We start from the raw sequence: 13,524 nt of genomic DNA, 5'->3' as shown, positions 1-13,524 counted from the left end.
GTTCTTTTTCTTTTTATATGAATTTACCTGAATTGGTAGAATATAGCACCACCTTATGCCCTGTATAAGAATTACAAGCTACTATTTTATTTCTGCTTTATATCGTGAGAAAACTATATCACACACGGAATTTCTTACTCTGTCATTCTGAAATTTTTTTAAAAACTCAACATCCTTCCATTTTTCTCATAATACTCAAACTGTCAACCTTAGTCTATAATCCTTTCAAACGGATTTATTTGAATGAGCCATTTACTTTATCAGTACTTTTTTCTTTTAATTCATAACATTTTAGTCTAGATTCTAGAGAAAAAGCTTTGTGTGATTGAAAGTCTATTTGTTTTAAAAAAAATTAGGTTGAATAAGCACTGTGTTGTTAACAACTCTGGCAGATCTTAAGAATTTGAGTGCTTTCTTTTAAGCAGGAGAGCTACAAATTCTCCTAATAATGTTATTTATTTAGTATTCAAAATAATCTGATTATTACCTTGAAATTTGGTTGATATAAATCATGTGACATTTATCTTCTATTTTGTAATAGCTGTTGTTCCACCATATTCTAGTCTTATTAACCATGTATTGTAGTATCTAGGTTGGCTGTCTTTCCAAGGAAACATAAAAATTCTCTTCCTATACTTTCTCTAAAACTGGAATTTAGGAAAGACTTATGATAATAATGTTAACTCACTCCCCAGCCAAAGGCATCTCCTGTCAACTGTGGCACTGCCTCCAAGAAATACAATAAGCATGTGGAAAAATTCTCTCATCTTTGAGTTTCCCAAATGTTACAAATTATGTTCATTACCAGTGTACCAGGCAAAATGCATTACAGGCATACCTCGTTGTATTGCATGTCACTTTATTGTGCTTCACAGATAATTGCATTTTTGTAAATTGAAGATTTGTGGCAATCCTGTGTCAGGCAAGCCTGTTGTTGCCATTTTTCAACAGCATTTGCTCACGTTGTGTCTCTGTGTCACATTTTGGTAATTCTTGCAGTGTTTTAAACTTTTCATTATTATTATATTTGTTATGGTGATCTGTGATCCATAATTATGACCTGCTAAAAGCTCAAATGATGTTTAGCATTTTTTAGCAATAAAGTATCTTTTAATTAAGGTATGTGCATTGTGTTTTTGAGACATAATAACTATTGCACACTTAGTAGACTACAGTGTAGTATAAACATAACTTTATATGTACTGGGAAACCAAAAAATTTGTTCAACTTGCTTTATTGTGATACTCACTTTATTTCAGTGGTCTGGAACCAAACCTGCAATATCTCTGAGGTATGCCTGTAGTTTTTTATTTGTTTAAACACCTTTTTAAAAATTTATTTATTTGTTGGTTGGTTTGTTTTTAAGAGAGAGAGATGAGAGAGTGTGTGCTTGTGTGAAGAAGGGGCAGAGGGAGAGGGAGAGAGAGAATCTTAAGCAGGCTTCATGCTCGGCACAGAGCCCAATGCGGGGTTTGACCTCACTCCTCCTGGGATCATGACCTGAGCCAAAGTCAAGAGTCAGATGCCCAAGGGGCGCCTGGGTGGTGCAGTTGGTTAAGCATCCGACTTCAGCCAGGTCACGATCTCGCGGTCTGTGAGTTCGAGCCCCGCGTCAGGCTCTGGGCTGATGGCTCGGAGCCTGGAGCCTGTTTCCGATTCTGTGTCTCCCTCTCTCTCTGCCCCTCCCCTGTTCATGCTCTGTCTCTCTCTGTCCCAAAAATAAATTAAAAAAAAAAAAAAAAAAACACGTTGAAAAGAGTCAGATGCCCAACTGACTGAGCCATCCAGGTGGCCCTAAACACTTTTATCAGAGGTGGGGGGGGGGGGCTGCTACACGCATGATTAAATACAAATTTAAGAAATTTCCCAGCTACTAAAATGTATATTTTTTTCAATAAGGAACCCAAATAATTATGTTTATCTTAACACTTCAATATATGGATAATTCCAAATGACAATGCTTTCTCATAGTCTATTGTAATGATTTCATAAGCCTGAACTTTTTTTTTTTTTTTAACGTTTATTTATTTTTGAGACAGAGAGAGACAGAGCATGAACGGGGGAGGGGCAGAGAGAGAGGGAGACACAGAACCGGAAGCAGGCTCCAGGCTCTGGGCCATCAGCCCAGAGCCCGACGCGGGGCTCGAACTCATGGACCGCGAGATCGTGACCTGAGCTGAAGTCGGATGCTTAACCGACTGAGCCACCCAGGCGCCCCAAGCCTGAACTTTCTTTAATTACTAGCTTTTGAAAAAATCATGGCAGATATTTAAATGTGCAAAAGAACAGAATTTTGAATATAGCTGGCAGTTAGGAGAGAAAGTTAGGAGACGTAGGTCCAGCTCTGGCTCTGCAGTCAGCGTAAGTTGTGACAAGCATATCCCTTTATTTTTCATCAATCAAAAGGGAAATCTGGACTGGATTGCTCTTCAGACTTCTTCTACCTTTAGTATTCTATAATTCTAAATGAGTATTTCATTCCATTCCAGATGGGTGACTATAAAAAACATTCATAAAATATTTCAGATGAAGTTCCATTTGATAGTACTATAGTCAAAGTTCATTGAAAGGAAAACATGTTTTCCATTTGATGTCAGAATCTTAGCTCAAACTATCTAAAAGTGTAGCTTGTCTAAATACCATGTGAGTATCTTTCCTTTCTTCTCTGTAGCAATTGTCACCATCCAAGGTCATGTTGATTATATTAAGGCCAGCTGGCTTTGAGGTAATGTCAGCATCTGTTGTTAGTCCTTAATATATTACCATCCAAGGGATTTACAAGGAGGCTAAATGACAATCTGTATATACTCTTACTCATCATTAATTGTTGAACTTGAGCTTTTGGCTCAAGCCCCAGTTTGAACTTCATTGAGTTATAAAAATTTTGAATTTAGTACCCAGAGTATATTTTGTTTTGGAAACATGATTTAATGGTAGAAGTGTTGATCCAAAAGTCTTAGACTCTAGACCTAATATTTCTACAAACTCCTTGAGAAATTCTGATTCTGTATAACCTCTGGGTACCTCAGTTTATCTGTTTATTAAAATGACTAATTTATATCTATCTATCCCTTATTGCCTCATAGAGATGTTGTTGAAATGTCATACATAATGACTCGTTTCTGTCATCAGCAATATCTTTACAAAGATGAATTCTAATAATTTAAGGTCACATTTTAATTTATCAGAATTAAAAATACACATATCTTTTATATCCCAAAGGTATGACAGTGCATGTGATTAGTGACTGAAAGCTTGAGTAATAGTTCAGCAATAATGGTAATTTCTTAAAATTCAGTTTAAGAATAAATCTCCAAAGAAAAGATGAATATAAAAATGGAAAACTAGGGGCGCCTGGGTGGCTCAGTCGGCTAAGTGTCCGACTTCAGCTCAGGTCATGATCTCGCGGTCCGTGAGTTCGAGCCCCACGTCGGGCTCTGTGCTGACCGCTCAGAGCCTGGAGCCTGTTTCAGATTCTGTGTCTCCCTCTCTCTCTGACCCTCCCCCATTCATGCTCTGTCTCTCTCTCTCAAAAATAAATAAACGTTAAAAAAAATTAAAAAAAAAAAAAGGAAAACTTACATAAATTGGAAACTAACCAAAATGAAAATAAAAGGAAACAGAAAATACATCAAAACTTACAAAGTGTAGTCAATGTCTAAAACAGTCAAAACAATTTATTAAAATATGTAACAAAAATACCAAGTTGATGATAGAGCTACAAAAATAGATGAATAGGCAGTTCCCACAAAAAGAGACAAAAATAATAAACACATGGGAAAAAGTTCAACCTTGCTAATGATCAGAAAAATTAAAATTGATGCAAAAGTTATTACTGTACCATTTAATTATTACATTGTTTTTATTGCCTTAATATAAATCACAAAAATCAATGCAATACTGTATATAGACCAAAATTGTGGAATACTATAATATTATGTACCCACACGTTGCTTAAGAAATCATTCCCTTGGGGCGCCTGTGTGGCTCAGTCAGCTGAGCTTCCGACTTTGGCTCAGGTCATGATCTCACGGTCTTTGAGTTCGAGCCCCGCGTCGGGCTCTGTGCTGACAGCTCAGAGCGTGGAGCCTGCTTCAGATTCTGTGTCTCCCTCTCTCTCTGACCCTCCCCCATTCATGCTCTGTCTCTCTCTGTTTAAAAAATAAATAAAATTAAAAAAAAAAAAGAAAAAGAAAAAGAAATCATTCCCCACCACCACACAGTTTTTCTAATGATAACACTGCTGACCAAGTTATGGTAGTGGAAAAATTATTACATGGTACATTGTTGGTGGTATTGTAAAATTGGTATCACTGTTTTACAAAGCAGCATGGAAACACATGCTGCCTTAAAAATATGCTTACTTTTTTGTATGGAACCAGAAAAGACCCTGAATAGCCAAAGCAATCTTGAAAAAGAAAACCAAAGCAGGAGGCATCACAATCCTGGACTTCAAGCCACACTACAAAGTGGTAATCATAAGACAGTATGGTATTGGCACAAGAACAGACACTCAGATCAATGGAACAGAATAGAAAACCCAGAAATGGACCCACAAACATATGGCCAACTAATCTTTGACAAAGCAGGAAAGAATATCCAATGGAATAAAGACAGTCTCTTCAGCAAGTGGTGCTGGGAAAACTGGACAGCTGCATGCAGAAAAATGAACCTGGACCCTTTCTTACGCAATACACAAAAATAAACTCAAAATGGATGAAAGACCTAAATGTAAGACAGGAAGCCATCAAAATCCTCGAGGAGAAAGCAAGCAATCTTGGCTGCAGCAACTTCTTACTCAACACATCTCTGGAGGCAAGGGAAACAAAAGCAAAAATGAACTACTGGAACCTCAATCAAAATAAAAAGCTGCACAGCGAAGGAAACAATAGCAAAACCAAAAGGCAGCTGATGGAATGGGAAAAGATATTTGCAAACAACATATCAGATAAAGGATTAGTATCCAAAATCTATAGAGAACTTATCAAACTCAACACCCAAAAAACAAACCATCCAGTGAAGAAATGGGCAAAAGACACGAATAGACCTTCTCCAAAGAAGACATCCAGATGGCCAACCGACACATGAAAAAATGCTCAACATCACTCATCATCAGGGAATTACAAATCAAAACCACAATGAGATACCACCTTACACCTGTCAGAATGGCTAACATTAACAACTCAGGTAACAACAGATGTTGGTGAGGAGAAAGAGGATCTCTTTTGCATTGTTGGTGGGAATGCAAGCTGGTGCAGCCACTCTGGAAAACAGTATGGAGGTCCCTCAAAAAACTAAAAAATAAAACTACCCTACGACCCAGCAATTGCACTACTAGGTATTTATCCACGGGATACAGGTATGCTGTTTTGAAGGGACATATGCACCCCAATGTTTATAGCAGCACTATCAACCATAGCCAAAGTATGGAAAGAGCCCAAATGCCCATTGATGGATGAATGGATAAAGAAGATGTGGTATATATGTAAATGGAGTATTACTCAGCAATCAAAAAGAATGAAATCTTGCCATTTGCAACTACGTGGATGGAAGTGGAGGGTATTATGCTAAGCAAAATTAGTCAGTCAGAGAAAGACAAAAATCATATGACTTCACTCATGCGAGGACTTTAAGAGACAAAATAGATGAACATAAGGGAAGAGAAACAAAATATAAAAACAGGGAGGGGGACAAAAGCATAAGAAACTCTTAAATATGGAGAACAAACAGAGGGTTACTGGAGGGGTTGTGGGAGGGGGGATGGGCTAAATGGGTAAGGGGCATTAAGGAATCTACTCCTGAAATCATTGTTGCACTATATGCTAACTAATTTGGATGTAAACTAAAAAAAATAAAGTTAATTTAAAAAATATACTTACTTTTGGCCTAGAAGATCTTTTGAAGGATATTATTCATGAAGAGAAAAATATTTAGACAAAGTAGTCTTCATTTTAGTATTATTTATGCTGATGAGAAATTAGAAATGACATAAATATCTAACATTTTAGAAACAAGTAAGTAATGGTATACATACTCAATGGGTAATTATAGAACCAGTTAAATTGAAAAAACTTGAATATTGCTTAGCAAAATGGCTTTTTTTCTTGTGGTAAAATATACATAATATAAATTTTACCATTTTAGCCATTCTTAAGTATATAGTTCTGTTCATTAGATTCATTCATATGGTTTTGCAACCATCACCACTCCATATCCAGAACTTTTTCATCATCCTCAACTAAATCTTTTTTTTTTTTTTAAACTTACTTAAATCCATGTTAGTTAACATACAGTGTAGTATTGGTTTCAGGAGTAGAATTTAGTGATCCATCACTTTACATATTAGACCCAGTGCTCATCCCAACAAGTGCCCTCCTTAATGCCCATCACCATTTAGCACATCTCCTACCCACCTCCCCTCCAGCAACCCTCAGTTTGTTTTCTGTATTTAAGAGTCTGTGTGGTTTGCTTCCCTCTCTGTTTTTATCTTATTTTTCCTTCCTTTCCTCTATGTTCATCTGTTTTGTTTCTTAAATTACACATATGAGTAAAATAATATGATATTTGTCTTTCTTTTGACTGACTTATTTTACTTAGCATAATACACTCTAGTTCCGTCCATGTTGTTGCAAATGGCAAGATTTCATTCTTTTTGATTGCTGAGTAATATTCCATTGTATATGTATAGCACATCTTCTTTATCCATTCATCCTTTGATGGACTTTGGGCTCTTTCCATAATTTGGCTATTATCAATAGTGCTGCTATAAACATTGGGGTGCATGTACTCCTTCGAATCAGCATTCTTGTATCCTTTTTATAAATACCTGGTAGTGCAATTGCTGGATTGTAGGATAGTTCTATTTTTAATATTTTGAGGAAACTCCACACTATTTTCCATAGTAACTGCACCAGTGTTCATTCCCACCAACAGTGGAAAAGTGCTCCCTTTTCTCTGCATCCTCGTCAACATCTGTTGTTTGCTTGGTTAATTTTAGCCATTCTGATAGGTGTGAGGTGGTATCTCATTGTGGTTTTGATTTGTATTTCCCTGATGGTGAGTGATACTGAGCATGTTTTCATGTATCTTTTAGCCATCTGGATGTCTTCTTTGGAAAAGTGTCTGTTTATGTCTTTATCCCATTTCTTTACTGGATTATTTGTTTTTTGGGCATGGAGTTTGATAAGTTCTTTATAGATTTTGGATACTAACCCTTTATCTGATATGTCGTTTGCAAATATCTTCTCCCATTTCGTTGGTTGCCTTTTAGTTTTGTTGATTGTTTCCTTTGCAGTGCAGAAGCTTTTAATCTTGATGAGGTCCCAATAGTTCATTTTTGCTTTTAGTTTCCTTGCCTTTGTAGATGTGTTGAGCAAAAAATTGCTGCAGCTGAGGTCAAAGAGGTTGTTGCCTGTTTTCTCCTCTAGGATTTTGATGATTTCCTATCTTACTTTTAGGTCTTTCATCCATTTTGAGTTTATTTTTGTGTATGGTATAAGAAAATGGTCCAGGTTCATTCTTGTGTATGTTGCCATCCAGTTTTCCTAACACTGTTTGCTGAAGAGACTGTCTTTTTTTCATTGGATATTCTTTCCTGTTTTGTCGAAGATTAGTTGGCCATACATTTGTGGGTCCCTTTCCAGGTTCTCTATTCTCTTCCACTGATCCATGTGTCTGTTTTTATGCCAGTACCATAGTGTTTTGATGATTACAGCTTTGTAATACAGCTTGAAATCTGGAATTGTGATGCCTCCTGCTTTGGTTTTCTTTTTCAACATTACTTTGGCTATTCGGGGTCTTTTGTGGTTTCATACAAATTATAGAATTGTTTGTTCTAGCTCTGTGAAGAATGCTGGTGTTATTTTGATAGGGATTGCATTGAATATGTAGATTTCTTTAGGTAGTATAGACATTTTAACAATATTTGTTCTTCCATTCCATGAGCATGGAATGTTTTTCCACTTCTTTGTGTCTTCAGTTTCTTTCATAAGCTTTCTATAGTTTTCAGCATGTGGATCTTTTACCTTCTTGGTTAGGTTATTTTTAGGTATCTTATGGTTTTTGGTGCAATTGTAAATGGGATCGATTCCTTGATTTGCGTTTCTGCTGCTTCATTACTGGTGTATAGAAATGCAACTGATTTCTGTACATTGAGTTTATATCCTGCAACTTGCTGAATTCATGTATCAGTTCTAGCAGTTTTTTCATGGAGTCTTTTGGGTTTTCCACATAGAGTATCATGTCATCTGCAAAGAGTGAAAGTTTGACTTCTTCCTTGCCAAATGTGTGTCTTTTATTTATTTTTCTTTTTTAAAAAATTTATTGTTTATTTATTTTGAGAGAGAGACAGAATGTGAGCAGGGGAGGGGCAGAGACAGAGGGAGACACAGAATCTGAAGCAGACTCCAGGCTCTGAGCTATCAGCACAGAGCCCGATGCGGGGCTTGGACTCACAAGCCATGAGATCATGACCTGAGCCAAAGTTGGATGCTTAACTGACTGAGCCACCCAGCCACCCCCATGCCTTTTATTTTTTGTTGTTGTTGTTGTCTGATTGCTGAGGCTAGGATTTCCAGTACTATGTTGAACAACAGTGGTGAAAGTGGACATCCCTGCTGTGTTCCTGACTTTAGGGGGAAAGCTTTCAGTTTTTCCCCATTGAGGATGGTATTAACTGTGGGTCTTTCATATTTAGCTTTTGTGATGCCCAACTAAATCTCTTTACCCATTAAGCAATGACTCCTCATTTCCTCCTCTTTCCACTCATGGCAAACTCTGTTCTACTTTCTTTCTCTGAATTTAATCTAGGTACTTCATTTAAGTGAAATCATGCAATATTTGTCCTTTTGTGTCTGGCTTATTTCACTTAGCATAATGTCTTCAAGGTTTATATCTGCAGCATCTGTTAGAATATTAGTCCCTTTTAAGCCTGAATAATATTCCATTGTATGCATATTCCACATTTTGTTTACCCATTCATCCACCAATGGACACTTGGATTCTTTCCACCATTTGGCTATTGTGAATAATGCTGCCATGAAGATGGGTGTACAAATATCTGTTTGAGTCTCTGCTCTCACTATATGCCCAGAAATGGAATTGCTGGATCATACAGTAATTCTGTGTTTAATTTTTGGTGGAACTAACAAACTTTTCCATAGTGGCATCACATTTTATATTCCTACCAGCAATGCACAAGGGTTTCAATTTCTCCACATCGTTGTCAGCACTTGTTATTTTATGTGTTTTTGGGGTTTTGTTTTTGTTTTTATTTAATAGCCATCCTAGTGGGTATGAAGTAGTATCTCACTATGGTTCTGATTTGCATTTCCCTAATGATGTGATGTTAAGCATCTTTTCATGTGCTTATTAGCCACTTGTGTATCTTCTTTGGAGAAATGTCTATTCAAGTCTTGGGACCATTTTTTAAAAAAATATTTATTTATTTTGAGATGGGCGAGGGGAGAATCCCAAGCAGGCTCCTCGTGGCAGTGCAGAGCCCAATGATTCAGGGCTCGATTTCATGACCCATGTGAGATCCTGACCTGAGCTGAAATCAAGAGTCAGGCATTTAACTGACTAAGCCACTGAGGTACCCCCTTATGGCCATTTTTAATTTGGGGGGGGGGGGGAGGGTTTGTTGTTGAGTTGTAAGAGTTTTTAATATATTCTAGATATTAGTTCATTTTCAAATGTATGATTTGCAAATATTTTCTCCCATTCTGTGAGCCTTTTTCACTATGTTGATAGTGTCTTTGATGCACAAAGATTTTTAATTTTCATGAAGTCCAGTTTGTCTATATTTTATTTTGTGACCTGTGTTTTTGATGTCATATCCAAGAAATCATTGCCAAATCCATTGTCATGAAGCTTTTCCACTATGTTTCTTTCTTAGAGTTTTGTAGTTTTAGTACTTACATTTAGGTCTTTGATCCATTTTGTGTTAATTTGTGTATGGTATAAGAGAAGAGTTCAAATTAATTATTTTGCACTTGGATATCCAGGTTTCTTAGCTTCATTTGTTGAAAAGATTGTCCTTTTTCCCATTGAATGGTCTTAGCATCCTTATTGAAAATTACTTGACCATATATATGTGAGAGTTTATTTTTGAGCTGTCTGTTCTATTCCATTCATCTATCTATTTGTCTTTTTGCCAATATCACACCATTTTGATTACGGTAGCTTTCTATTGAGTTTTAAGGTCAGGACATGTAATTCCTCCAGTTTTGTTCTTATTTTTTGGTAGCAAAATATTTTGGATGTAACATTACATGGAGAAGACACAACATGGAATAATGTTAATTAGAATGTAAAACATAGGTTTTTATGTAAGGGTGGTATTAGGAATGATTATATAGAAATCAAACTAGGGTGGTAGAATTATGGGGATTTTTTCCGTGTTCTTAAATTTCTAATTTTAAATGTATTTTGGTGCTATAAAATAATATAAAATATGAAAATAATTATCATTTATGTAATAGAAAAATGATGTGTAAATACATGTTAGGATAATGTAACCTTTAAAAAAAGTGAATGAGAAATCAACCTCAATAGAAATTATGTTTGTTCTCACCTTTTTAGTACCATATTAGACTTTTCTATAATGAATTTATAGTATTTTTTATGTTATTGTTAACAGCTAACGTATACCTTTTTAGTGGTTATCTTAATATTATTAAGGCCTTGAGTTTATTATCTAAGCATTCTTACAGATAATTTTTCAAAATCATCTTTTATAAAGTCATTTCAAAAACTCATACATATGTTTGTAAGTCCTAACTAGGGGTAGAGCAGAAATATGTTTTACATTATAGGTAGGCAAGCCCACTAATGATCAAGTGAAGAAGATTTTTGTACACATTTGTGGCAATGGCACAATTTCTCATATGTTCAATAGAGAATTTTCTACTTTTTCCGTAAGGTGTCATCTTCGAGTTGTATTTAATTCTAGTTAAGAGATCCCACTTAGACCTATTAGTTTGGACCAGAAGGAATTTGGCTAACCAGGAGATAGCAGAAACAATTGTACAGAAAAGTTTTTCGCAAAACTGATGTTTATCAGCATTGTGCTATGGGTGTAAAATTTATTCAGTGTTCTTTTAGTTGCCTGGACTTGAAACTGTTATTTTGGTTGTCACATTCTTTACCTTTTAAATACAAAGTCATCACTTTTCCTTTCAGCATCAGTTTTAGGAGTCCTTACTTAGTCATTTTTACTATGTTGCAAGCACTAATCCTGCCCTAGTTATTGTAGCAGCATATTTATTTGTTACTTTGTTTCACTGCTTCTCCCATTCTCACAAACTTTATTTTTTCTTATTTCTTCTTTCCATTATGTCTTTTCCTAACTTTTCATTATCTAAATTACACTCATCTTTCAAGATACAGTTTATATTGATGTCTACCTCCCCTCATCGGTCAGATATTAATAGAGTACCAACAATGTGCCAGTTACTATTAGGAACTAGGGTTATTATTTTGCACATATAATTATTTTTTGTTGTAAAAATTTACTACTGTCAATTATAATTGAATTGTGTCCTGACTGGTTTGTTTGTTGGTTGGTTGGTTGGTTGGGTTTTGTTTGTTTGTTTGTTTTTGTTGTTGTTGTTGTTTTTATGTCGCAAATTCCTGGAGGTAAGCGGCTTTATTTGAGATTTCCTTTATATCTTCCTTAGGTTTCTCTTTATTACTCTACATGCTGGAAACATTTAATAAATGTTTGAAAAAAATTTTTTTCCTTCATTTCAGGAGTGGCAATGTGTACAGTCAAAAGGTTGCTTTTTTTTAGAAGAAGATGGTGAAATCATTAGTCATCAATATAGGATGCAGATAGCTCAGAGATCCATGGTTTATCTTACAATTAAACCACTAAACCTGAGTCAAGTTGAAGGCAAGTTTAATTTTTTTGTGTATTTTTTAAAATATCAAATTATGCCCTCTTTGAAAATAACTTACATATTTGGTACCCTTAGTGAAGAAAATAATCTACCTAACAAACATGGTTACATACAGTTAAAGAAAGAAAGCATTAGTTTATACTTTGTGTTATCATATTTTACAAAGCAAGTATGTTGGTTTTTGTGTATGTTTAAAGCAAGTTTTATTTTAATTCTTTTAAAAACAAGAACAAAGTGTATCCTGGTTTCTTCTTGATATAGAATTAACATTTTGTTTACTAATTAATTTTTAGCTTTTCCATTTGTCCATTTTTAAAATTAATAAGTTTAAGAGAAGTTCTGTAGGAACATAATTTGGGGCAATGTGAACTGCAAATAATTTTGAATATCTCCAAAGTCCTATGTCCTATGACTTAAACAATCGTTATTAATAATCTTTACATTCCTGGTAATATTCCTTTTCTGTATATAAATGCTAGATACAAATTAATTTCTTAGTGTCTAAAATGGTTATTATTGGGGCGCCTGAGTGGCTTAGTCTGTTGAGTGTCCAACTCTTGATCTCGGCTCAGGTGATGATCTCACATAGTTTGTGAGTTCGAGCCCTGCTTTGGGCTCTGCACTGTCAGAATTGTCTCTCCCTCTCTCTCTGCCCCTACCCCACTTGTGCTCTCTCTTTCTCAAAATAAGTAAATAAACTTAAAAAATATTTTAATAAAAAAATAAAATGGTTATTATTTAATTTTTAATTAGTGAAAATGTCTTTAAGGGTGCTTTCCCTAGAAATCTTTTTGTTTGTTTTAATGTTTATTTTATTTATTTTTGAGACAGAGACAGAGAGTGAGCAGGGGAGGGGCAGAGACAGAGGGAGACACAGAATCTGAAGCAGGCTCCAGGCTCTGAGCTGTCAGCACAGAGCCCGACGTGGGGCTTGAACCCACAAACCACAAGATCATGACCTGAGCCGAAGTCTGACACTCAACCGACCAAGCCGCCTAGGCGCCCCATCCCTAGAAATCTTTTTAATGTTGGTTGTTCTAAGTATCAATTTTTAAAATTATTTTTACATAATAAGAAAATGTTTATTTTATTACTAGAGGATTCTTCCCTGCTCCATTCTTCTTGCCTCCTAAAGTAGAGATTCTAAAAGTTTTAACTGTATATCTTGTGAAATTCTTACAACATTTGGTAGTTGATACTTTTTATTTATTCTGAGAGAGGAGTGTGAGACCGAGGAGGGGAGGGAAGGAGGGAGGGAAGGAGGAAGGGAGAGAGAGAGAGAGAGAGAGAGAGAGAGAGAGAGAGAGAGAGAGAGAATCCCAAGCAGGCTTTGCACTGTCAGTGTGGAGCCCGACCTGGGGCTCAAACCCATGAACTGCAAGATCATGACCTGAGCTGAAATCAAGAGTTGGATGCTTAACCAGCTGAGCCACCCAGGTGCTCCAATGGTGGTTGGTACTTTTAAATGACAATTACAGTGATCATTTTTTCAGATACAGGTATCAAGATTGGCCTGCATATTCAATGCAGATGTTAATTCTCCATATTCTTAAGAAGATCCTTTATTCACATATTTATCAAATATTCATTGAGGGCCTTATATATCAAGTATCATTTTCGGTGC

The 13,524-nt window shown here is 35.8% G+C and overlaps 1 protein-coding gene across 2 annotated transcripts in view; it reads left to right on the top strand.

Moving 5' to 3' along the window:
- Positions 1-13,524, top strand: part of EFCAB7 (EF-hand calcium binding domain 7) — a 47,435-nt gene that overhangs the window by 13,208 nt on the left and 20,703 nt on the right. The window contains exon 7 of one of the 2 annotated variants that reach the window (XM_019449031.2): positions 11,752-11,893. The exons of the other annotated variant lie outside the window; for it this stretch is intronic. Within the exon in view, the coding sequence (XP_019304576.2) occupies positions 11,752-11,893 (142 nt within the window). The remainder of the gene's footprint in view (positions 1-11,751; positions 11,894-13,524) is intronic. 2 annotated transcript variants of the gene reach the window in all.

This window comes from Panthera pardus, unplaced genomic scaffold (genome assembly GCF_024362965.1).
Source record: "Panthera pardus isolate Hobbes unplaced genomic scaffold, ASM2436296v1 HiC_scaffold_11, whole genome shotgun sequence".
Taxonomy (NCBI): domain Eukaryota; kingdom Metazoa; phylum Chordata; class Mammalia; order Carnivora; family Felidae; genus Panthera; species Panthera pardus.
This window is presented reverse-complemented; position numbering and strand designations above follow the sequence as displayed.